We start from the raw sequence: 27439 nt of genomic DNA, 5'->3' as shown, positions 1-27439 counted from the left end.
AATTTGTCACTCTTGTTTTTTTCTCGTTTACCTCAAAAATGATGTTTCCTTATATCCATCTATTTTCTAAAAATTCCAGTTGACACATTTTGATCTTTGGGCAACCAGGAAAAGAGAAACATAAAAAGATCTATGGGAGTAGTAACAATTTTATGTCTTTGTTTGTTTTTTTTTGAAATGAAGAATGAGAGAAATATGCAATCAGCGGCTGTAAAATGTTAAGAAAATTGCCTATTCAATAGTAAAACATGGCTTTTCTGGGAATCCGTCATCGTCGATTTCGTCGTCTGTGTCCAGCGAGGAGACCGAATCTTTGCGGTGTTGTTCTGGCTGAAAATTGATGATTTATATATTTTTTGTCGAATCTCAGAATTTCAGGATCTCGGGATCTCAGAGTCTCGGGATATCAGAGTCTCAGGATCTCAAAATCTCAGAATCTCAGGATCTCAAAATCTCAGAATCTCAGAATCTCAAAATCTCAGAATCTTAGAATCTCAGAATCTCAAAATCTCAGTATCTCAAAACCCCAGAATCTCAGAATCTCAAAACCCCAGAATCTCAGAATCTCAGAATCTCAAAATCTCAGTATCTCAAAACCCCAGAATCTCAGAATCTCAAAACCCCAGAATCTCAGAATCTCAAAGTCTTACCCTCTTCATAGCCTTCTCCAAAAACCTCGCCACCCCGGTGTGCTCAAAGAACTTTGCCTCATCCAACGCATTTTTCCCCCATCGATCTTTTTTCTCCACATCAACTTTTGCCACATTGACCAAGAACTTGATCATGGTTTCATATCCTTCTGTAGCGGCGATGTGTAAAACTGTTCGATCGTCATGATCCGAAGTGTTCAGATCCTCTCCCTGCATGTAGAGTCTTCTCATCGTTGGGAGATCTCCAGCACGCGCCACATGGAATACAGGAATCAGACGATCTCGTTCTCTTATGTCTCGTCTGCAAAACTCAGATTCTATACATCTTCGATACTGATAGATACTGCTTACCGTCTCGGATCACTCTTCATATTTGAGTTATGCACCAAACAATCGTAATTGTGGAAGTTGAACGTGGACACAAGTTTCTTGCAAAACGCAACTCCTCTGCAACTGTTTCCAAGGGTATCCAATGGCGGGGAGAATAGACAAAGACCCATCACATTAGGTACCACGACAATCATCGCGCCAGACACTCCAGATTTTGCTGGGAGGCCGACCTGCAATTTTTTAAATAATTTTTTTAGAAAATTAGAGATTCTAACATTGAACGAAAACTGTCCAGATGCATCATACATTCCACAGGAGTACATCAACGAGAGCACATCCCGACATGGATTCGGAGCAATACACGTCTCATTAGTGATTGGGCAGACTCCTCCATTGGCTAGAGTGGACGCCATCACAGCTAACGATTCACATGTCACCTCTACGGAGCACAATTGGAAATAGAAGTCAAGAGCATCGGTAAGGGATTCTGTCTGGAAAATTTTAAGGATCTAATGATACCGTATCTCTTTTGATACAGTAGAAGCTTGCTCAAACCATCAACTTTGAGCTAAATTATCTCCGTCTCTATGAGAGATACCAAAAATCTCTCAACTGATAAATTATTCATCTGATAAATTATTCAAAATCAAGATTTCGAAAAAATAAAAATTCTGGCATTATCTTGCTGGTATTTCGGATTATCTGTGGAAATTTGAGAAATTTTGGTCCATTGATGACTTCGCTAGAGTCGGCGACCTGGCAACAAATTGGCGCGCGCACACACACACAGATTTCGGTGATTGTTAATGGTAAAGATAACATCACGAATATTTCAAAAATTGACAATTTTTCGATATCTTTAACAGAAATCAAATGGAGCTCAAAATTGACGGGTTGGGTGAGCTTCTATAAGGGGAAGTCCTCTTATATTTTCTCTTACCTCTTTCGGGAAACATCTATTCTCTTTCATAAAATACGACAACGCATAATTTCTGTCAGCTGTAGCTCTTTCTGATAGGAACGTGGCATTGTTGAATCCGATGTACTCGTTTCCGGCGATTTTACGGTACTGGTTGAGGACGAAATCGAAGCGATCAGCCATGTTGGTCTTGTTTTTGATCAGTGAGGTGATAACGATTGCTCCAGAGTTGACCATCGGATTATGGGGTTTGTCTGGAAATGTTCGTTTATTGGAGAACTAGATTTTTTGAATTTTTCTAAAAAGTTCATTTTGGAAACTGGTTTGCACAGGGTTCCAAAAATCTTTGTCTGAAATAATTGCGAGTTCTGACAATGAGGCGCGATCTTTGACCAGGCCTTTTGGAACTCTGTGCACTATATTATTCTGGGCAATATTTCATTGTATTCTGCAAATAATCAGTTTTCTAAGCCGTCTGGTAACCGAGCTACAGCGATTTGATGTTTTGAAAGTGAGAGACGCAGACAACAAGACACTCTAACCGTCTGTGTCTCTCAAAACCTTTAGCGGCTGTATCTCGGCTTCTAGAGGTCCTAGAAACTTGATGTTTAGACCAAAAGAGAGCTGAACCGATGCGCAATTTAATAAAAAACCAGTATGCAAAAATATACAAATTTCTAGCTTTTTTGTGAGATAGTCAAATAAATGAAACTCACTAGTAGAATCCAAACAAATCTCATTGAATAGTCGTCCACTTGGCTCTTGTCCAACATAGGAATGCACCACATCTGCTCCGATATCAGATGCCACGATGGCATAGTTGAATGCCTTGGACACAGATTGAACACAGAAGTTGTGCTTGACATCTCCAAATGAGGCCTGAAACGCTTTTCTAGAATATTCCAGAAGCAAATGTGCTCCATACCCTCTGCCCATCAACAGTGCACAACGAAACAGCCCACAAGTGCGGTGACTGTCTTGCCAATTGTGGAATATAGGTTGCCACCTGCCCGTCTTTTATTTCTTTACACTCGTTATAGATATTTCTGATCTTCTCCACAAAATTTATCCAATTCGGAATCACCATATCGGTTTGAAGTGCACGGGACACAATGTCGATGCTTGGAGCGATGCACCTGAAAATTTTTAATAGGGCATATTTGCATTTTGACTAGTCTTACTCCTTAAACTGCTCCTTGGTCAGTTTCCAATGTTTTTGCTCTTTGGCTTCCGCAATTTTCTCCTCTGCGATTTTTTCGAAATCCCTGATCTTTTCCATCATTGGGACTAAACGAGGATCATCGTCACGAAGACCGAGTTGACGGAGAACCGTCAATAGTTTTCCAATTGATGCTTCATTTTTGTTGGGAATTTTGAACAACTCGAAAATCATATCCTCACTTCCTTCGGATTCATCTCTTTCATAGGGATTCGAAATTCCACGAAGTGTGTTTTTAAGAGACATCTTGGACATTCGGGACCCAATCATCTCGTGAAGACTTTCCACTGAATATTTAAGTTTCGAATTTCAAGCATACCAAAATTGAGCTCAGTTATCTCGGTTCTTTTAAAATTATCTAAAAGTGGTCAACTGATAAAATGCATATCAAAATATCACCAACATCATAACAAATTTTAGATATTTGTCACAGGAACTGATATAAATTGGCTCAAATTTGAAGGTAAGTAGGTCCAAAAGTTTCTAATAACTTGATTTTTGCTCTTACTTTTCTACAGTAATCTCTAACGGATTCCATTTTGAGAAACATTTTTACAGTTTGAGTTTTCAAATTTTCCAGAACTTTCGGATTCTTTTTGCTGGAAAACCACAAATAATAGACTTTGATCAAATTTACCGAAAATTCTCTAATAGAAGTCCATCCTATAATTTAAGTTTGAGCTCAATTATCTCGGTTTTTATGAGAGCTAGCAAAAGTTTGTCAACTAGTAAAATGTTGGGTAATTTTATGAAAAAATTGTATCAGTTGACAGATTTCTGATATATCTCACAGGAACCGAGATAATTCAGCAGGAGCGCAATTACCTATTTCCTCTAAGGGGAGCCCACCCTATACGTGCACTTTGAGCTCAACTATCTCGGTTCTTATAAGAGCTAGCAAAAATGTGCCAACTGATATAATGTTTCTGAAATTATGATGAATAAGTAATCAATTGACAAAAATTGATATCTTTCACAGGAAATGAGATAATTGAGCTCAAAGTTGGTAGTGTAAAAACTCACAAGTCCTCTCCGATGGAATTCGATACATGACGCTCTTTTGAGTGGTGGTGTTCGTATGGGGTGTAGTCATTGAACAGTACTGCGTCTGAAAGGACAGAAAAAAACGAAGATTGACAGTTTTTCTAATGAATAAGAAGATAACGAAACTAACGTTTTGGCGAAAAAGAGAAGTAGAAAAAGGAAACATCTATTCTGCCTAGAAAAAAGACTCTGTTTTTGAGTGTTTCTGGTGTAATAAACGAAAATAAGGGTAATTAAAAATTTAGTGTATTTTTGGTCGAGACCTTTTATGATACCGAAAAAAACCGTAAAACACTAAAAAAGTGTTTTGAGGTAAAAGTAAATGTTACCCACCGCAAAGATCTCACAACAGACCAATTTGTTATAAAATTTCAGCCAGAAACAAAAAAAAATAATTGAGGCAAAAAATCGAAACGCTTGTCAACAGAACAGGTATTGAGAAACTTTATGGGTTTCCCCCAACATTAAAAAAAATAAAAGAGACAGGGTGAAGTAGAAAAAACGTTATCTCTAGAAGGGAAAATAGAGACGCGGCATATGATTGATCTCCGATGCTAGACGTCCTCTTCATGAAAAAAGACAAATTGATTGCGAACAAAATAACAAGAACAAAGTTTCGGTGTTATCAATTAACAAATTGATCGGAGTGATATCGATAACTTAAAGCTTTGGTCGATATTTGTATTGATTTTGTAGAAGCCCATCTTATACGTGCACTTTGAGCCCAATTATCTTGGTTCCTTTGAAAGCTATCAAAAAGTGGTCAACTAATAAAATGTTTTTCTTAAAATTAACTACATTTTATAAGTTGACAAATTTTTGATATCTTTTGAAAGAACCGAGATAATTGAGCTCAAAGATTTGTAATTTTTTTCGTGTCTGTAGTTCATTATGTGAAAAAAATCCTTCAAAGAAAATCAAAGTCTAAACGGACTTTATTCGAAGATGTTTCTGGTGAAACCCGACTGAGTTATTATATACAAAATTGCTAATATAAATCTAATCAAGTCATACTCTGGGCAGCCACTAATCTAGCATATTTATTATTCATCGCAACGAGTTCAGCATGTGTTCCATACTCGGCAACGGCTCCTCGAGATATGTAGTAGATTCTGGAAAAATTAAAGTATACGGTACTTTCTCTAATGGAAGTCCATACTGTCAACTTTAAGCTCAATCTCGGTTCCTATGAGAGATAACAAAAATTTATCAACTGATAGAATATTAGTCATCTTGTGATAGATAATTCATTAGTTGATACTTGTTTGATATATTTTAAAGGAACCGAGATAATTTAGCTCAAATTGACAATAAAAATAAAGAAATTATAATTAAAAACTCACGTATCACAATGTTGTACCGTACTCAAACGATGAGCTATAATGATACTTGTCCTTCCTGTGGTCGCACATCTCAAAGCTTTTTGTACAATTTCCTCAGATTGGGTGTCTAGTGCACTGGTGGCTTCGTCGAGGAGTAGAATTTTTGGTTTTCTGATGATCGCTCGGGCAATGGCGATTCGTTGTTTTTGACCTCCGGATAGGGATGCACCTCCTTCGCCAACTTGGGTATCGTAGCCCTGAAGGAAAAAAGTCTTAAGGTATGAATAGCAGACGATGGTAACACGCATTTCGAGCTCATTTATCTCAGTTCTCATAAAAGATACCAAAAATGTCTCAACTGATAAAATGTTTATCATAATATCAACAACATTTTATTACTTGACCACTTTTTGATTTTTTTCACAGGAAATCAGATATCTGAACTCAAAGTTGACGGATTTCTATTGGAGTGTTCGCGGTAACGTCTCTAGGTCGTCAGGCGTTGAACTGACTATGAGAGTTCCAAAATTGTTAATATCTATTTTTTAAACTTACCAATGGAAAACTCTCAATAAAGTTGGCTGCATTGGCCACTTTACAAGCATTCTGAACATCTTGCAGATTCACATCATCCATTCCAATTGTGATATTTTCCCGAATCGATGCGTTGAAGAGCACTGGTTCCTGTCCGACAACGGCAATGTTCTGACGAAGATAGTTAACATCGATCGCGGAAATATCATTTTGATCTATGCTTATTTTTCCAGCTTTCGGAGCGTAGAACCTCTCCAGCAATGAAATTATCGTACTCTTTCCACATCCAGATGCACCAACCAACGCAATCGAATGACCTTTTGGTATATTCAATGAGAATCCTTCACAGACATTACGATGTGGTGTCGCTGGATAGGCAAACTCTACTTCGTTCACTTCTACACTTCCATGGATTTCTGGCTTTTCTTTTCCATTGAACTCTGGATTTTTAGTCTTATCAAACAAAGAGAATATTTGATTAGCTGAAGCAGATCCTCGAATGATTTCTGGGAACCACGGGGAGAAGTACATCACTCCCCAAGCCGACATTTGTGCTCCGTTGAAAGCCAAGAAAATCTTATCCGGGGTGTAATGACCGTGGTAGATCAGAATAGTTCCAACGAAGAAAAGAAGCATGTCACAAGCAAATACGTAGGATTGGGTGACAGCGAAGTTGAGCGAGGACAAGAGTCCAATCTGGAAGATTGAAAAGGGGAATTCTAAATGGATTGTATACTCTCACCTTGTTCTCGTAACACTCTGAAATCTTCAAATAATCAGCGAATCGATCCTCAAAGTATCCTTCTACAGCCAGGAGTTTAATGGATCTGATGTGCTCTACAATCTCCACAGCGAACACTCCACTCTTATCCATTCTCGACTTCTCACTATGGGCTTTGTGAGCAACCCATAGGAAGTGAAGACTGAAGATTGTCAGCAGGATTGTGATTCCGAGACCCAAGAGCCCCAGTTCCCATACGAATGGGAAGGCGAGCATCAAGGAGAACACGGTTCCCGAGATGAACATGATGAATCGACTGGCTCGGTGGTCCAGGCACTGGAAATTATTTGGTTTTGGAGAAAAGAAACTCTCAGCAAATTTTTGCCACATACCGCAATACCTGTAATAGAAGGGCACCCTAACTGTTAACTTTGAGACATTTTATCTCGATACTTGTCAAAGATATCAAAAAGTGGTCAACTGACAAACTCTTTTTCATAACCAACATTTAATCAGTTGACACATTTTTGATATCTTGCATAGGAATTGAGATAATTGAGCTCAAACTTGACAGCAGGGGTCTTCAATTGCAGGTTTTACGGTAACCGGTAGCGGACCAAAAATTTGCTTCTGAAGCAAAAAATTGTAAAAACTCACCGCATAACAGTTATGAGCATGCGAAATGATCTTGGTGACACATGCTGATGGAGAAGTTTCAGGGTTATCAAAATATGGAATCGGCTTGTTTAGGACTTCTCCGAGAACCGATTCCTTTACCTCGTTGAGCACCTCATTGGCAATATAGCCACAAAGGTACATCTGGAATTTCAAAGAGTTAAGATTTCCAGAAAAGTCTCACAAACCAAAGAAGCTTGAAGAGTCCAAAAAGTGAGACCAGCTAACGTTTGTTCCCCAAGTGTGATCCAGTTCCATGTCATGTAGTCGTCTTTGGTTCTCTAAATTTGAAATACCGTAAAACCTGTATTAGAAGGGTTCCTGAATTTGAAGTACCCCGTTAAAATCCCTTCGAAAAATAGAAGGTCCGGCCCTCCTAATACAGGTTTTACGGTATGTAGGCCTAGGGGGCATCGTGCTCAAAGGGTACATTCTCATTTTGAAGTTGTCTCACTAAACCAATATATGTGTGCGAATTTTTCAAGAAATTCTCCAAGATTGTCTGAAAACACCTACCTTGTAAGAGACAACTTCAAAATGACCCTATCAGTGAATGCCCCCTTTGAGCACGATCCTATTCTGATGGGAGCATGTGATCCTATACTGATGGGAGCACGTCAACTTTGAGCCCATATACTTCCTGTGATAGATATCATAAAATGACCTACTGACAAAATGTTTATCATACTGCCACAAAAAATGTATCAGTTGACATATTTTTGATATCTTTCACAGGAGCCGAGATAAATTGGTTCAAACTTAAAATTTAAGGGATCTTTCTATTACAGATTTTACGGCAAATTTGCTGCCGCGAAATTTGAAAAGAAAAACTAAAAATCTCACCTGAAGGGTATTGAAAGCAAATGACATTCCCAATCCATAGGAGCACAATTCAATGGCTCTTGGCACAGACAGTGCAATTATGAGGGTCAACATCTTTGGATGTTTCGGAAGATAGTTCATCAATTTCCCAATTCCACTGAACGAAATCTTCTGCTCTTCTTCGTGTTCCGTGATGATGGATCCAACAAAATTGTGCTCATGCTCCTGAAGAATTGTCGAGTTTGCCTCGATAATCTCCACATTTCTGCTCTTCTTCTTCATTTTTTGGGCCCTTCTGAGCTCTTCTCTCTCCCAATCCTTCTTTGAACTTTGCTCGACTTCCTGGCTTTTCGCTAGTTTTGCATAGATCCCTCCAAGGGCTACAAGATCATCGTGTTTTCCGATTTCCTTTGTTTTTCCTTGATCCAAGACGTAGATTCTATCAACGTTTTTAAGACTGCTCAATCGGTGAGCAATGATAATCGTGGTACGGCCTTCGGAAGCTTTGGTAAGAGCTTTCTGAAATGTGTCATTTCACCATGATCGGCTCAAGAATAAACTTACATTTACAATATGCTCGTTATGAGAGTCTAGTGCACTTGTAGCCTCATCAAGAAGAAGAATCGATGGAGACGTTACCAATGCTCTTGCAATGCAGATTCTTTGCTTCTGCCCACCCGACAACTGAACTCCTCCAGGTCCCAATCTAGTTTCATATCCATTCTCCAACTTCTCAATAAAGCTAGAAGCGTTCGCAATTTCTGCAGCCGTCTCGATGGTCTTCTGATCAACATTTCTTCCCAATTTGATATTCTCCATAATAGTTCCATCGAATAGTTTTGGTTCTTGTTGGACGACTCCGATTTGTTGTCTCAAAACCTTGGCATCCAGCATGTCGATGTTATGGCCATCGATTAAAATTTCTCCTTCGCTGGCACGGTAAAGTTTAGTGAGGAGTCCAATGGAGGTACTCTTTCCACAGCCACTAGTACCGACGAGAGCAATAGTCTGGCCGGGTAACACTTCCAGGGATAGACCCTGAAATGTACCGTTAAAACGTTCTGTAAGACGATCAGAACCGTACCTGTAGAACCTCCTTATCTCTAGTTGCATACTTGAATCTGACATCTTTAAATTCGATATGTCCTTTCGGCGAAAAAGTTCTGGATTCTCCATTCTTCTCTCCTGGCTTCGGAGCAGATGATATTGTTTTATACAACAATTGAAATGAAGCAGCGGCTCTTTGAAGCGAAGACATATGAGGTCCAAGGAGTCCCAAAAAGTATCCGGTAACACAAATTGTATTGACAATCAGAATCACGTCTCCAGCTTTTTTGATCTGCCCTTCGAAGTATAAACGGCAACCGAAGCTGGAATAAAAATAGTTACTGTAAAACCTGTATTAGAACGGCTCATTGACTATAAACTTTGATTCATTTTATCTCCGATCCTGTCAGATATCAAAAAATTATAAATTGATACATTGTTTATCATAATAGAAGAAGTATTTTGTCATTTGGCGCATTTTTGATATCTTCAAGAGCCGAGATAATTGCCGAGATAATTGAGTTCAAACTTGACGGGTCCCATCTATCTCAGATTTCACGGTCAACTGAAGACCGATTTTGAAACTTACAAAAGTGAAATTCCGGTGATGAAATAGATGACAAAAAGAGCGAGCCCATCGAAGAACCCAGCCCAAAATGTGCTCTTGTTGTAAAACTTTTTGATCTCTTCATTGACGTTTTTGAGTTTCCGGATCATGAAATTCTGTCCGTTGCATGCTTGAACAGTTCGCACGTTTAGAATTGATTCTTCGATTATTGCATGGGATTGTGTGGTTAGTGTCATCAATACAGTGTTTGTTAGTTCGTTAACCTGGAAAATAATGATTTTTTTTTTGAAAAAGTGATTTCGGCCTATATGATTTGGAATGTTGTCCGTTATTACAGGGTGGCACAGACTGATGAACTGATCAAGACATGTATTCAAAGCTACTGAAATTTTCGCAGCGATCCCAAAAGTCTAGGTATTGTTATGATTGTTCAAATATCGAAATCCTACAAGCAATAACTACGCATAGAAAAGAGAATACGGTAATTTCAAAAATATATTAAAAAATTGACAAAAAGTTATGAAAGGATCGGGTTTCTAGCATCTCTAGGAGCTGAGATATAGCCTCTTGAAGTTGGCAAGGTGAGAGACGCAGACAACGAGACACACTGCGTCTCTAACCGCCCTGAAGAGACGCATACAGGAGAGCTTCAAACGCGCATATCTCAGCTCCCAGGGCAGCTAGAGAGTTGATTTTTGGACCAATTGGAAGCTCAGGCATTGTAAAATTAAAAAAATCTACAGAAAGATGTTATGTTTCACATTTTCTTTTCAAAAATAGCTCTGCAAGCACGCCGTTGGGATTTTCATGAGACGAAGTAACTTTGGCAAGCGATAATTCAGCTCGAAGTTGATCGAGTAGCTTGAAACTTGGCCAGTTTACTGATGAATGATTGGAATGCTTGTATTCCAAATTTCTGCCCAGTACAATGTTTTACTAGAAATTTATGCTAGTTTAAACTTTAGTAATTATGCGCCACCATGTAATAGAAGAGCAACCACTAATTAATTTATCTCGGTTCCTGCTAAATATATCAGGAAGTGATAAACTAGACAATTGTTTATCAGTACATCAGACACATTTTTTTAATTTATCACCTTTTGATATCTTTGACAAGAACCAAGATAAATTAAGTCAAAGTTGTCCAACTTACCTTGGTCAACAAATGCAAGACAAAAGCTGAGACTGGTCCCATTGTAAAAGTGATGAAAGTCAATTGCCAATTGATGAAGGAACAGGCAATAATCGATGAAGTGAACATGGCGAACCCTCGAACCAGCATGCAGCATTTGTTTCCAAGTCCATCGGATATGATTTCGATATTCCTGAAATGTTATCTTTGCTTTTCCAATCAAATGGAAAAAAAAACCTACTCATTCAATTGACAAGTAATACTTCCAGATGGGTTCTGATCCAACCAATTAGCATCTTGCCTCAAAATAGCTCCCAAGAATTCTTTGCGAAGATTACTCAAAATTCGACTCGTCCCTCTCTGTATACATATTCCTTGAACCAGAGCGAGCACCAATGTTATGACACCAAAGCCGAGTCCGGCGTAGATTAAAGATAGTACTGAATCGAAGAACTCGTCGTTCCCTACTGTCTAAAAATTGTTTTTGAACTGAGAATCTTTTTCCAAAAATTCACTTACATTTCCATTAGTTAAATATAAATCTGTGATCCATCCTCCGATTAATAAAACAGTCGGCTGAATGGTTCCACCCAATAATGCACAAATTAGAGCAGTTATTATGAATATAAGATCTGATGATTTTGCGAATTTTACCTGAAAAGCTTGTAAATTCAATTCACTGATTCCTTAACTCGTCTTGCCATAAGTTTCAATGAACGACGCATTTTCGGAGTCACGTCCGCTACTTTACTTTCATCTCCGAACGCCGACACTGAGGGCCTACACAACTTTTGCATCCATTTCATCGCCGGTTAGTCTTCTTCACGGGATGCGAGAATCTCGGAGTACACAAAATACCGTGGAATCGCAATTTTGGACGAACTGAAAAACTTTCTGGTCCTTTTCGAAATTATGGGTTCGAAAAATATGAGTCATGCAGAAAAAAAACCAAGACCAAGCAAAAAAAAATCAGGGTCAAAAGTTTCTCCAAAATCATTGAGAAACCCGGACTAACCAAACTGTAAAGTTTGAGCCCATATATCTCGGTTCCTGTAAAATATATCAAAAAGTTATCAACTGATAAAATGTTCGTCATAATATCAGCAACATTTTATCCGTTGACAGATTTTTGCTATCTTTCACAGAAAATAAGATATCTTCGCTTTAAGAAATTGATGGTTCGAGTGATTAGTGTTTACGGTAAATCAAACACTATTTGGAACGCCCTCAAACCTTCAACTTTAAGTCTATATATCTTGCTTCCTGTAACAGATATCAAAATTTTGTCAACTGATTAAATTTTGCGGATAATTTTATAAATAATTTATCAGTTGACAACTTTTTGATAGCTTTCACAGGAATCGAGATAATTGTGCTCAAAGTTGGGAGCTCCTATTAGAGGAAGTACGGTAGGTGTTATGCAGAAAAAAAACCAGAAACAAAACAGAAAGAAATCATTAAGAAACCCAGAACTGAACCAAATCAAAATTTTTATTTCTCATTATCTAGAGTTTAAAAAATCGTCATGAAAGTTTATGTATCGTATTACTCACATGAAAAATGTCTTAAAATTTTATAACAGGGCTCAAAAAATCATTTTCCATACTAAAATTGTCAAGAAGACAATGTTCTCGGTATAAGATGGAACTTTCAGACATTTTCCTTTTCTGATAGCACTGATTGTGAGGAAGATGTTAGCCATCCTTCCAATAGTTGAGGTTGGGACCGTTTGTGTTAACTACCGTCAACAATGACCTCACACTGCCAAATTTGAGCTTATATATCTCATTTCCCATTAAAGATATCAAAAATCTGTCAACTGATAAAAAATTTATCATAACATAACCAATATTTTATCAGTTGACAGATTTTCGATATCTTTTAAAAGAATCGAGATAATTTAGCTCAAAATAGGCGTATAAGGTGGGGTTTTATTAGAGCGATTACAGTATGCCCGGTCCAAAAAAAAGTTGCTTCTTGTGGTACTGTAACTCGGTATAAAGTCACAAAACTTCAATGCCAAAAAGGAGACATAGTACTGCGCAGGAATGTTGCCGAAGAACAGTAACACGACTGGGTGAATCTTCTCCTAAGCAAACGATCGGCTTATTATTAGTTATTATCATCTCCCCTTCTCTGCTTCACCTCTCTAACATCACAAATATTTACATAATTTGCCCTTTGAACCCGGTTTTACTTTCTCCGATTCTTCGATTTCTACCCCAAAGAGAAGTAGGTAAAAAAGTAAATAAATTCCTCATCCAATTCATTAAACTTCGACAAAGGGGGGATTGATTTGCAGATTAATTGGGATGGGCCCCGAATGAATCACGTGTTTGTTACCGGGGTTCACTTTTGAGAAATTTGGACTTTTGATGTCTGTCGAAAATACGAGGAGACGGCGGATGGTCTAGGTGTTCGTGGAAGTGTAAAATTAATTTTTATTTGAGGAAGGAGCATCTCTACCAGATGTGCCTCATGAATGTTCAACTTTGAGCTCAATTATCTTGGTTCCTGTGAAAGATATCGAAAAGTTGTCAACTGATAAATTATTTATCATAATGTCACTAATATTTTATCAGTTGACAGATTTTGGATACCTTTCACAGGAGCCGAGAAAAATTGGCTCAAAGTGGACGGTCAGGGAATTTTAGTGACACTACGGTAGTTTTTCAACAATGTTTATTGAAGCTTCGGAGTTTGACGATCTAGAAAACATAACAATCCAAATAGTTACTGTAAGTAAAGGAAAGATGTCCCAAAGATTAAGAGCAAACTAGACCCCCATAGATCATCGAAGCTCCTTGTCCATAAGATAGGCAAGTCATTCAGCACCAGATAAAGGCTGGGCAGAAATTATGGCGAAATTTGTGACGGTGGTCCCATTTCTGCCATAAACCTATGAAACTAGTAGGGCAATTTTCAACTTGCCGCGAAAATTGAGTTTCTGAGGAATAACGCCGAAATCTTCGTTCAAAAAATCCATAACTACAGTACTTACTACTTTCACAGTTTGCGAAAATTCGTGAGATTTAAAAGTTTATCAAAAAATAGATCAAACTTTGCTGACTTCAAAAAAATTAGTCTAACAAGATGGTTTAACGTAAGACCCGTAATAGAAGGGCACCCCTAACTTTAAGCGATTTCTGTCAAAGATATAAAACAGTTGTCAACTTTGATAGTTTACACATTTCTGATATCTTGAATAAGAAATCAGATAATTGAGCTCAAATCGGGCAGATTAAAAATCCTTTTATTACAGGTTTTAGGGTAATCAACAAAAAATACAACAAAACCGAACGCTTAATAGGCCTCGCTCACCCTAAAACCTTCAAAATTTCCGTTTTATACCCTAACTACCGTACTCCTCATTAACTTTCCTATTCTCTCTCACTCCACCCACTACAAAGGGCGGGTCAACCAAAAGTGGGCGGGGCCTAATTAGCCTCTGGAATGCCAGACGCGTAAGCGCGTGGTGTCAGTTATCAGCCGGGGCAACGAAACACACTGTGAGTTTCAGAAGAAGAGCTCCGACGACCCGTTATGTGTTCTGTACCAAGTGGAATCTGGAGTGGTATCAAATGATCGAAGTGTAGGTCTTTGATGACATTTGATAAAAGTGAAAAAAGAGAGAGAGAGTGAAAGTAGGTATGATTATTGTCTATAATCTGGAACCATACCTCAAGTGCAGGGGTTTTCGAACATTTAACTTTTCCGAATATGAAAGTCTAGTTTTTATTAGTCCAGAACACAATTTTTTTGAGAAATGTCAGTCTAGTGATCTTGTAGCAGATCTCCGTTTCCGCTAGAGTTGAGGCGAAATTGAAATCGTAGATGAGAAATTTGACTGCCCGCCTTATCATACTGTAGTAGATGTTCATACTATGAAGTTATACGTCTATTTTGCTCGAAACTTCCCCAAGAACGGCTGTATAGCGGGCCATGGTCAAATTTTGGTCGGAATTTCAAATACCGTAAAACCTGTATTAGAACGGCCTCATTAATTGAAGGGGCCCTCTAATACAGGTTGTACGGTATTCGGCCTTAGTTTAGAAAAACAATCTAGATCATATCAAGTATTCAATCTCTGTGCTGATGCGCTCATCACTTCATTACGAATTCCTTTGTATTTTTTTATGGGAAATGGTGATAATTCGAAAACTGACCTACTAGTGATAAGACTCGGTGAATCACTTTGTTTGCTACTCCCGTACCAGAGGAAAAGTGCAGAATTGCACTTTTTGTATGTTAGAATCAAAATAAAAAATTGTAGAAAAACGAGGTCGAGTGGTTTGAGATTTAAAAATTTGTAATTTGAGATACTGTACAATAAATTAGTAAATTGAAATTCATATATAAATTAGCTACACTAGAACAAATTATTTATCATAATATCACCTATATTTTATCAGTGGACAGATTTTTGATACCTTTGACAGGAATCGAGATATCTGGGCTCAAAGCTGACAGGTTGGGCGGTTATAAGAGCAGTTACCGTCTTTTTGGAAATTTTGGAAAATCAACCCTCCTTTTGAAAAACTGTCAAGTTTTTTTTCAGTTTTCCAAGGCTCAAAAACGGACATTCGGACACACAGACATACACATTAATCCTAAAACTTGAGAGCCATACTTAGCTAAACTCTCTTGTCCATTTCGTTTCAGATCCAAACATCAGTATCACAGGGGGGTGAATTTTTAATGACCTTCTCCTCGGCAGTTTGCAGAAAAAAGGGAATACGGTTGTTTTCTGGTCTAGAAACGTCAGTAACTGGTCAGCGAGAGAGAGACCAAAAGATGAATATATTGTTTTCTTGGGAGAGTAGAAACCGGGGTGACAATGATAAAGAAAAAGAGCACAAAGTTTTTTCGTATTATGATTTTTTCCTGGAGAGGAATTACCGAAACTCGCCAATTTGGGGAAGCGATCTTTTGATCTAGTGAGAGGGAGAGAGAGAGAGAGAGAGAGAGAGAGAGCAGGGAGACGAGAGTTCTTCGATTATCTGCACTCTCTCCTTCGTCTGCTCATTTCGAATGGCCTCAAAAAAGAGTAAAACTCTCAAAAACGAGTAAAGCTGAGAAAATGCTCAACTGCAAAAATGATCTAGATGAAATTTAACATTTGATGGCTTATCTGAAATTTTTGAGCTCAATAATAACTAGTTTGAAAAAGCGCTAAGAAAGGTGTCTTCGAGTTTTGAGACCTGAAAAATGACCGATCGGGGAGAGAGAGAGAGAGAGAGAGAGAGAGAGAGGTAGTAATAGATCCACGAGGACTTCGCTAATATTCATATCCTTATCTTGCCAACTTGGAAATTAAGAGGACTGGTCAAGTCCGGTCGGGTAGCTGATTTTTGTAAGATTAACAATAAAGATTCGGATGATCTGAACTTTTGCTAACTTCGAAATTTCAAAATTTCAAATTTGGACACAATCCGATAGGGCCCGTGACATGTATGCCTGGTGACAGTAACCTTGGAAATTGTTATCAAAACTGGTCAGATGGTCAGGAAGAGTGTTTGGTTTGTATCTTCGAACTTGTAGTTTTGTTGATTTTGGTTGTCAATTTTGACCCTCAAAAATCATAATTTAATTTTAAAACAGGTTTTCTGGTATTCAAGGCTAATTCTGAAAACTGTGACTGAAAGCCACAAAAATAGTTTTGGCGTGCTTTATTTGATTAATGATCTTTGTGTCTGTTTGAACGAGATAAAGTCAGAATTAACTAGAATTTTTGGGGAAATAGGTTATGAAAGTTACAGTCTGATTGCTGAAAAAAAAAGAATTGGCTTGAAAACTTAAAATTTATCACACTCAGACTCTTTCCAAAATGTTATCAGATTGAAAAAAACCATTTCCAAAAGATCAAAACTTGATATTTTTAGCCCTGTCCTTTGCCTCTTACAGTTGTTTTCAGTAAACTTTCAAATCGTGACGCAACTTCTAACATTTCCATTTACTCAAACCACAAATTCGTAGATCAAAAGCACATAATGGGCGGAGCTTCGATTCCCTTATCTGCATAAACAAAAACTTCAGGAATTCGGTGATTTGCACGCGTACGCTCAACTTTCGTGTGCTCCGAACTTGGAATTTTCGTGAGAGACGACATAGTTTCCACGTGAAGCAGTTTCCGAGGTTTCTCTGAAACTATAATCGGTTCTTTCGCCCTGAAACTGTGTAGATTATCCTCTTTAATTATAGTGTACACGTGTTTGTGGAGAGGGGTTACAGCACCAGAAACTATGGAACTCTGTTTGTGTGATGATCTATGACTCAAATTGGGTTTGAGACATGGGGTTACTGTAAGTGCTCTTACGTCACCGACGGTCTTGTGGTGGATCAAGAACTTGACTGAGACTGAACAAACTTGAATTTTGTTCTTAATTAAAAAAATTCCGTGAGCGGTTGCTTTGAAAAAGTATCCCGATTCTACAGATTACTGTAGCACATTCTGTAAACACTCTAGTAGAATAACTTCCAATTTTGAGTCAATTTGTCTTGGTTCCTGTAAAAGATATCAACAAATGATCAACTGATAAAATATTTATCATAATATCACCAATACTTTATCAGTTAACAAGTTTTCGATATCTGTCACAGGAACTTAGATAATTGAGCTCAAAGTAAACGGTAGGTTGGCTTCAATTAGAGCATTTCCTGAACTTATCAAGTCCTGGCCCAACCCATAATTTAGCTGATTTTTGGAAAATGCGCTATCAAATTTATTGAATTCCTACCGATAGAAATTTCTTGATACGATACTCCGCCTGGTTTCAAAGTTTTAAAAATTCTAACAAAGTTTCCCAACATTGAAAGTTTCGAGAATGGTCCAGGGGCGAAGTACATTCAGATTCGACCTGGACAATTGTAGCACTTACAAGACTAAAACTCATCTAGGTCACATTACGGAAATGATCAACTCGATGATAAGTTGATCGTGTCAGTTCTTTCAGCTTAACATTTTTCCTGAATAAGTACCTTGAGCATCGAGCGTTCTTACAACAGAAACTTTGTCCTTTTCAGAAACAAGAGACAATTCTTACAAAAATTCAAAACGTAGATGCGGAGAAGCTAATAGGTGAAAATTGAAAAAAAAAATCTGAGTTTGGCCTAATTATGAGCAACGAGAGTACCGTATTTTTTTCACTTTGAGCCCAATTATCTGGGTTCCTATGAGAGATGTCAAAAATCTGTCAACTGATAAAATATAGGTCATATTATGATAAGCATGTTATCGGTGATCCACGTTTTGATATCTCTTGAAGGAAGCCGAGATAATTCGAAGTTCAAGTTGGCACTTTTGGTTGGCACTGGTTGGCACTTTTTCAGAATATTTACGGTACATGTAATTTGTTCAGAGATAAGGATATCAATACAGTATACCTAAAAATCCGGCAATGATCACTTAAAAAATCAGTATTCGAACCTATGAAACAAAAAAAAACCAAAAATTAAAGCAACCATGCAATCCTCATCTACACTTACATCTCCAAAAAATGCTTTTCTCCGATTCTCATCCAAAGAGGAGAATACAGAAACTCGTAAAAAAGTCCAATCCCTCTCGTCTGAAATGTTTAGTGTCTTTAAACTGGTAAAAGGGAGATTATGCATATTTTTTTGAAGTCATCGGGGAGGTTTTTACATGATAAATAGGTTGTTCTTTTTGACCGTACAGTTTTAGGACAACGTTGCATTTATGTAAAATGGAAAAAAAAGGAACAAAGATCGAAGGTAGTGTCTATAAAATACGGTTACCAGGGAATTTGAGGAAAAACAATCATTATGATTTTTAAATTTAAAGGATATATATATATATAGAATTTAGACATGTTTTTTTCAATATTCAAATATCGTAAACACTGCTAGAATGAGCCTTCCTCAACTTTAAACATTGAGCCACTTTATCACGGTTTCTGTAAAAAAAGAGCAAAAAATTTTCAACAAACAAAATATTTTTGAAATTAAGATAAAAATTTTGTCAGTTGACCATTTTTTGATATCTTTCACAGGCAATATATGGGCTCAAAGTTGACGGTATGCTTAAAGGCGGGGGGACATGAAAAAAAAAAGTTCTCGAAATTCCGTTCAAAGATGCTCCTCGAGGAGTTGAACTTGTGAAGGCGAGGATGAGGGTGCGGCGCCGCTACCGACTGAGCCACGCAGGCAAAGAGAAAGCGGACGCCCGATTGCATACATAAAGGCGAAGACGACAGCTGTACGCAGAGTGACATTAAGCGTTGTACACCGTGACGGTAGAATGCATACTCTAGCTACAAAAAAACTACGAAAAATCTCCTGTCCCCCCACCTTTAATTGGATTTTGGCTATAAAGTTTTAAAGTATGATAGGCCGTAGTAAGTATTACGGTAGTTAGTACTGATAATTTCAAAAATCTCTTAACAAATTGTAGTTTCTGATTCCCTATCAACCTTTCCTTTTTCCCACATGGCTCCATCTCTTCAAATTTATCAAAAGTTCAAAATTGTGACAAGAAATTGTTTCAATTTGTTTCCATCTTCGAACTTCCATGAATCGTCTACTTTTTCAGCGACATTTAACCTTATCGAGTGCAACTAGCACGTGAACGAATCGAATTTTCTCAACTGGGTGACATAGAAAAATGGAAATGAGAACAAAAATGTTAACACAAAATCATGACGAATATGGGCTTCAGGAGGGAGGGGGTCGTGTATTGGTTCATCCGGATTTGTCGTGTATTGGTTCATCCGGGTTTTCCCAGAAATGAGAATTGATGATAATTATATTGGCAGTAAGAGTTAATCTAACGAGATTGATGTATACAGCACAGGGTAGCTCACAATTACCCGGACTAATAAAAACGGGTATATCTTTAGACATAAGTATCCTGGAAGCACAAAAATTGATCTTTCTTATAAATAAAACACTAGAGGCGTCTGTCCGTCCCGGTGTCAGTCTGTAAACTTTTGAAAAGATTGAAAATTTAATATAAATTTACGTTTCCCTTTAAGAATAATTGAGGTGCTGAGCCACGAATCAGTAAAAAAACAAGATTGTTTCGGGCCGAAGGCGCACCAGCTTGCTGGTAGAAATATAATTTAACGTTTGATTCAGAGCTACGGATATTTTCAAAGTGATTCCGCAAGTCTAGGTATAGTTATGATTGTCCAAAGGCACGCTCTCCCACAGAACAATTCCGAACAGGAAAATCTTTAACGAAAAAATGTTTGATCAAAATGGTATGAATCAGACACAGGGGATCTTCAACAATGGAAAAATCAAAGTTTAAATTTTGGCGATTTCAGTTATACTGGCTCCAAGGAAACCCAAAAGTTAACAAAACAATTTCAGGAAGTTTTAGAGTTAAGAAAAGGGTTCATGAATCATATTTCTAGTAGTTTCAGACTTTTTCAGAACTGTGATTTCTTACAGTATCTCATTAAAAAAAGAAAAAAAATTGAAATCAAAATTAGTAAGTATAGAAATCCTCCGGTCCCCCATCTCTATAAATATCTTAAAATCCCCGCCCCCTACCCCTTACCATATCTAAGATTAGTAATCATTTTCGATCTAAAAAAACAAAATAGGTCAGCGATGAAATACGTCACTTTACTCAAAAAACAATTGGATGTCTTTTTTTTCAGACAGAAATTGATGATAGGCGATAAGTTAAAGAATCAAAATATCAAGTCTGTGTAGATTAGGTCAAAAGTTTTCTTTTGGAAAAAATACATGTTTTTTTGGATTCGTGGATTTTGTTATATGATCGTTTGGTGTACAAAAATGATGTTGAATCTGAAAAAAAGTATATACATACACAATAATCAAATGAGTCATCTAATTTTTTTTTGAATCGAAGAAATCTGTCTGGTTAAGAGATTTTTGAACTGTTCAAGGGTACAGTAATCCTAGAAAATGTAAACTGGAGAACAACCCAAAAAAGCAAGGTGTTCTTCTATCAAAAAACAAAACAAAACCGAAAAATCAAAAGATCAAAACGGCGTTCTCCCTCCCCATATTTGAAGAAGCAGAACAATAAAAAAATAAGAACACGAGATTGAACTGTACTATCAAAAGGTACCGGGATGACTAACTGTTATGACTGGGTATACATCGGTTTCAGAAATTGAATTTTAGGTTCTATTTTTTTTGATTTCCAAGTTTCGATTTATAAAGTTAATGTCTTTGAAAAAAGCCAAACCCGCTTCGAAAATCAGTGAATATTTTGTTCTGTGATTATTGGAATGCTATCATTCAGACTGTCTCCTAATTTTTTCGGTTCTGCGATCATTGCGATCGTTTTTAATGAGATATTTGTAGCGAAATTTGGGTCTATGAAATCACAAAAAATTACGAAAAAGAGATACTGTAGAACATGTGATCTGGGGGAAGGTATTACAATTTAGTTTCCCACAATTGGAAATTCAAAAAACTGAATTCAAAATTTTTTGATTGGGTATGAAACTTATTTTTCTGTGTAAATTTTAAGCGGGCTAGAGGCGTTTCAAAATTTTTCGCTTCTAAAAATTCCTCGATTTCGCAGCTGAAACTTCTCTAGAAAGCTGCAAAATCAGTTGAAATTTCAATAACTTTGGTTTTTTCAGGCAGTTTCAGAGCATTTCAAAAATTCCTAGTTACCGTAACACCTTGTTTAGAAGGGCCCTCTAACATTTAACTTTGAATCAATTTATCTTGGTTCCTGTTGAAGATTTGAAAAATTTGTTAAAATTGCATATACTGTAATTACTCAAATAGAAGCCCGCCCAATGCTTGAACTTTGAGTCAATTTATCTTGGTTCTTGTTTAAGATTTTCAAAAGTTGTCAATTTTTCTGATATCTCCTAATAGATTTCTGATATCTCCTAATAGAGCTGGGATAATTGAGCTGAAATCTGACAGAATGAGGGTCCTTCTATTAAAAATTTCATGGTACTGTTTCTAAAGGGTTGCGTATTTTTAATTGAAAATATTTTTGTCCGGTACTGTACTCTGTGACAATTAGATCTTTTTCTTGCTACGAACCACGAAATATAGAAATCGTAGTCAAATATTCATTTGTTCTCAATTGTAGGTTGCCAATTATTTAAAATTTAAAATTTAAAATTCTTGAAGTTTAGCTAAAGTTTTGAAAGAAAATCGGAAAAATTCTCAAATGTCGAACCGTCGAAAAACATTGGTTGAGTACACAATATACCATATATTATACTGGAAATGTCGCCTTTATTGCTGTATTGCTGTAAAGTCTTTTTGAGGGGTCCTTCGAATACAGGGACATTAGAAATACTCTTATTTCGAACCTATTTTTCTTTAAACTTTTATCAAATATTATTGTCCATTCTCGTTGGAAATTCAGAAACATATAGGTTTATAAACAATTCTGCTTACATTGAAGATGCGTCTATAAGGCGTCCTTCTATTTTTCCTAGTTCCTGCGTCCTTCTATTAGAGGGACCACCTTATTAAAGGGGCCATTCTAATACAGGTAATAAAGGTTCTAGTGTCTCTTCTAAAAACTGAGGATATGTCCTTTACAGTACCCTTCAGTTAAAGGAAACACGAAACTGGTATATGGCCTGCTTCAAAATCTTACAGTAGTTTCAAAATACAGTAATCGTGAGAATAGTTTTACCGATGTTATCACCCGTTCTTTATTTATATCACTACAATCACATGCCGAAACTCATAGAGTCACTGTATTTGTGCTCCTCCCTTCTGATTGTTGCCAAATGACGAAACTATGAACAACGAACCCGACGGTGGACCCAAGAAGAGACCTTCGCACCGTACTCCGACCCCACCTGCTTCTAGTCGAGCATTCCAAAAATGTGCTCATCATATTACAATGTTCATACTACATACATCGTAATCCATAATTTTTCAGACGCACAGTTGATGCAACTCCATTCCTCTGCCTTCATAACTAAGACTTTTCTAACATCACAGATCTAAACTGTCGTGTCAATTAAGCACCGCGTCCATTGACGTTAATGATCTTCCGATTTTGTCTCAGAAAAGAAGAAGAGAAGAATTCATTTACGCATGTCAAGACAACTTGGCAACATTCTGAACCCTCTGGACACTCTTTTCAGTTTCTTATCAGTCACAAAACGATCGAAATTTGTCAAAAGTAGAAATTTTGAAGAGAAGGACGAGAGACGGCGTGTGTTATGGCTGATGATAAAGAAAATATTGGAAACAAAAAGGGGGGAGGTTTCTCGTGATGATGATTGTCTAACAAATAAGGAATTGAACATTGAAATGTTGCAAATACAGTATTGAAGGAAGTGGAGAGAGGGATCAATGGTTTTTGGGAATCAAAAATGAAGTATTCTTGTAGAAAATATTCCAGAAATTGAACATTTTTATTAGAATGTATCGATTTAGTTGATAAAAATCAGTTGCAAAGAAAGGTGTAACAAACCGCAGGACCATAAAACCTGTAATAGTAGGGCACCACACTATCAAGTTTGAGCTTGATTATCTCGGTTTCTGTGCAAGCTATCAAAAATGTGTCAACTGACAAAACACTCCTGATATTATGATAACAATTTATCAGTTGACATCTTTTTGATATCTTTTACAAGAATCGAGATAAATTGGCACAAAGTTAAAAGTTAAAAGGCAGAGTGCCCTTCTATTACAGGTCTTAGGTATTTAGAAAAGTTCATGGCACCTATGAAGTATAAAAATCTGTAAAAAATTTCGGCCCTAGTTGGTTATTTTGGTTTTTAAATAAAATTTTGGATTTTGAAAAAAAATTTTGGATTTTAGAAAAGACCAGAAAATTTTGGATTTTAATCAAGAAAATTTTGGATTTTAATCAAGAAAATTTTGGATTTTAAAGAATTCAGAAAATATTCATAAAAATACATCCTGCTTTTCAACTACTCGATTTTTGGCATAAAAGTGCCTTCGAACCGTCAAACGTTGGCACGCCAAAGATTGATTGTCATTTGTTTGCTTGAGAATAAATTTGATTTGGGTGCTAATTAAGCTACAGTTTTTTTAGCATCCAATTATTTTGAATTTGGTGCCTTTTTTGAATTCCTCAGTACAGAGATAACTTTTCAGTCTAAGCCTATAATTTCAAACATCAGACAAAGTACTCTGAAAAATTTCAGTTAATGAAGTACTGAAATTCAAATCAATGAAGATCCATTTTTTCACTGAATTTTTTTCACAAATTTTCTGTTTTTTTTGTTCAATTTAAAGGCTTAGGCTGAAATGTCTTGTTTTCCTTCCACTGGAACACTTGCATTTGGCATCAACTTTACATCGAGAAAGAGTACATCTAGTTTTTACAGTTAGAGTACATTGATTCCTAGCATACATGGGATTTTGTGGTACATGCGGGAGGGCGTAAAAATAATGTTTTACTGACTATTAAGCATTTGCTCTAAATCATAGGCTTAAGCTAAAACTACCTACGCCCAAGACCTCATTTATCCTCTGAACCGATGTACCCTAAGAACTCAGAGTACCCTCAACATATCCTTTTTTAATGTACCCTGCGGAAAGAGCAGGTTTGGGAGGTTGGCGGCTCCAACTCTTTCGCGTAATAGTGTATTCATGTGACGTTTTCTTGTATTGTGTTTCTAGAGGATAAGCGGTGCAAGCAGATAACAGTACACAGTTAATTCAATGACCCATTTATTGAGGAGGGCAGAATAAAGAGGCAGTGATTTATAGGAGAAAAGAACAAAGTCTCCGGCATTGGCAGAACGTGGCTTCTTGGAAAGACAGAAGGTTCGGATAAATTACACCTGAAATGCGCGGAGCTTCTAAGATTCAGGGAATCGGTTAGAAGCCGGCAGTTCTAATTACGTTTGGGGTTTACTTCTTGAGTTGTCTTGGAGGACACAAGAGGCACAGGGGCCTACTCAAAGGGAACCGAAATACTGGCAGTGCAGGGAAGCAAAACCAGGAGAAGGACTCTAGGGAAAGCCGGTGACTGTCAATGCGTGGGAGCATTGACAGGAGGCAAACTCACGGCAGTAAAACGGTATTAAAAAAAAAGTAAAAAAGTAATCAGAAAGGACAAACAAAACGCAACTGAAAAGGAATCCCAAAAATCCTCCCCGAAAAGCGGAGTGTACGGAGTGGAGCGTCGGTGCGTCGAAACACGCTCCAGGTGTATACTTTTGGAGCGGTATTTGAATTGGGGTTTTTTGATAATTTCAATGATTTAAATAATTTAAGCAAACAGAATGGACTTAATTAAATAGTTTTAAAGGATAAAGAGTAAAGAACAAACGATCTATGATACTCAGACAGCGTGGGCGCTGTGTAGAGAGTGTCATAAAATCGATGAGTTGCCGAAATAATGTATTTAGGTGCATGTTTGGCAACATAGCCTTCGATCCTGGGTTCCCGACAAGATGAGGGCAATAAATATTAACCTTCGGAACACTCTCAAGCTTGTCTCTAGTCTCGAAATTTTTCCACTATCTTCAAAATCCAATATAATTCGAAAACTATGAAAATGTCTGAAAACGACGACGAATCGGTTAATAAAATGCTGATTACAGCAAAGTGCAGCCAGGAGGAACACTGGTCACATTTTATGATGAAAATTTCATCGCACGGAAATTTTGGATTTTAATGATTTTCAAGATCTTTAAAATCCAAAATGTTCTTAAAATCCAAAGTTTTTTTTCAATATCCAAAATTTTTTTTAAAATCAAACATTTTTTTTAAAGCCAAAGTTTTTTTTAAATCCAAAATTTTCTTTAAAATACAAAATAACCAACTAAAGCCAACATTTCTGGTGCACTGTAAAAACATAAAATTATGCACAATGGACATTTTAGTCGATTCCAAATACCTGAACAAACATCGGGGCTGGAGGGAACAATGAGAGTATGATGGTTGGTCTTTATGGAATAAATAAAGGTATACATAATGGGATTAAAACTTTATTAAGATCAATTTGTATTGGGAACACCTTGAGCTGCAAAAAAATGTTAAAGGTGGGGGGACATGAAAAAAATAATGTTCTCGAAATTTCGTTTAAATATGCTCCTCGAGGAGTTGAACTTGTTGCGGCGATGATTGAGGGTGCGGCGCCGCTACCGACTGAGCTACACGAGCAAAGAAAAAGCGGTCGCCCGATTGCATACATAAAGGCGAGGACGACAGCTGTACGCAGAGTGACATTAAGCGTTGTACACCGTCACGGTAGAATGCATACTCTGGCCCCAAAAATCCCCCGTAAAATCTCCTGTCCCCCCACATTTAAAAGGCAAGATGATGAAGGAAATACATCTCTTATGCAACCTCACCGGAAGTCACAACTACGAAATTTTCAATTTTTAACCTGGGGGACATGAAAAAGTTAATTTTCACGAAGTTTTGTTTATATAAGACTCGAGGAGTTGAACTTGTGGGACGAATACTGAAGGTGCTACCAGCTGAGCCACCGGGCAAAGCTAGAGCGGCTGTGTGAACACAATCTCTGTACACCGTCACGTCAGAACACATACCGTAACTCCGACAAAATTCTTAAAATCTCCTGAAAGTTTGGCTGAAGTTCCTGCCTAAATTTCAAAGTGGATAGTTTGACCCTAAATTTTGCAAATATGTTCTTTATAGTTTTTTCCAGATTTCCCCAAAGTTTCATACAGACTTGTTCAATTTCCGAATGGTTTTTACCTCAGTTTTCTGCAGAATACCTGAATAGCCCCATAGGTTCGAAAAAAGGCTAACTTTTCAATTTTCGACACACTTACACATTTCTTAATCTCACAATCTTTCTCACTTCCTCAAAGTGACGTAAAATTCCAATCAACTCTTACTCATCCAGATTCAGTTTCAGATCTGGAAAAATTTGTTTCCAAAAGAGTATTAACAAAATTTTTCGAAGCTTGGTGTCCATATCAAAACACCTGTTCCTTATTTTTTCTTTCTTCCAGAAATCATAATTGGTTTCCACGTAATGTCACCTAACTGACCCAATTGTTCTTGTTTTGTTGGCTGGAATGTCGAATTTTTAGCTTGTTAGATTAAGAACGACACTTTTTTCTCTATAATTTCATGTACACTGAAAACCGTATTTATCAGAAGTTTCTGAACCATCAAAAAATGTTTCCTTTCCGAAATGTTGATTTTTGGACCACAGTGCCAAGTTGTACTTTTTGCAAAAAAAAAAGGAATCAGAATCAGAAGTTTTCTTTTCAATTGAGAAAAATAACAGCTGGCTAGAAAGTACAACTGAACTTAAACACCAGGAATATGTTTCCATTCTTTCGTTATGAAAAAAATTGTCTGGTTGGGTAACTGTATATTTGGGTGTGATGTCCACAATTTTTTTTCCCGAAAAATGCGATTTGTGATTTTGTGCTCTCCTCCCCACAAATGAGCAAGAAACTCATCGAAAAAGTCATTCTTCCAGATGACTTGCAACAACTATTTCTTTGAATTTTCATATTTTATTTTGCTTCATTTTCCATTTTCCGAAAATCAGATTTTGTTGTTCTTT

At 37.1% G+C, this 27439-nt stretch overlaps 2 protein-coding genes across 2 annotated transcripts; both read right to left on the bottom strand.

Annotated features, from left to right (window-relative positions):
• Positions 1-231: 231 nt before the first annotated feature.
• Positions 232-4328, bottom strand: Cbr-glna-2 (the record flags this gene model as incomplete). Its single annotated transcript, XM_045241873.1, has 8 exons — positions 232-330; positions 651-951; positions 1002-1471; positions 1921-2153; positions 2616-2778; positions 2825-3035; positions 3081-3405; positions 4142-4328. The coding sequence occupies 8 exons, from the start codon at positions 4326-4328 to the stop codon at positions 232-234; spliced, it is 1989 nt and encodes a 662-aa protein (XP_045095170.1).
• Positions 4329-5165: 837 nt separating this feature from the next.
• On the bottom strand, positions 5166-12685 carry Cbr-pgp-11 (the record flags this gene model as incomplete). Its single annotated transcript, XM_002629948.1, has 13 exons — positions 5166-5274; positions 5506-5741; positions 6040-6714; positions 6761-7075; positions 7397-7558; positions 8258-8755; positions 8801-9274; positions 9321-9606; positions 9873-10114; positions 11005-11176; positions 11225-11454; positions 11503-11637; positions 12590-12685. The coding sequence occupies 13 exons, from the start codon at positions 12683-12685 to the stop codon at positions 5166-5168; spliced, it is 3630 nt and encodes a 1209-aa protein (XP_002629994.1).
• Positions 12686-27439: the final 14754 nt, after the last annotated feature.

Source organism: Caenorhabditis briggsae (genome assembly GCF_000004555.2).
Source record: "Caenorhabditis briggsae complete genome, chrII, whole genome shotgun sequence".
NCBI classification, from domain to species: Eukaryota; Metazoa; Nematoda; class Chromadorea; order Rhabditida; family Rhabditidae; genus Caenorhabditis; species Caenorhabditis briggsae.
This window is presented reverse-complemented; position numbering and strand designations above follow the sequence as displayed.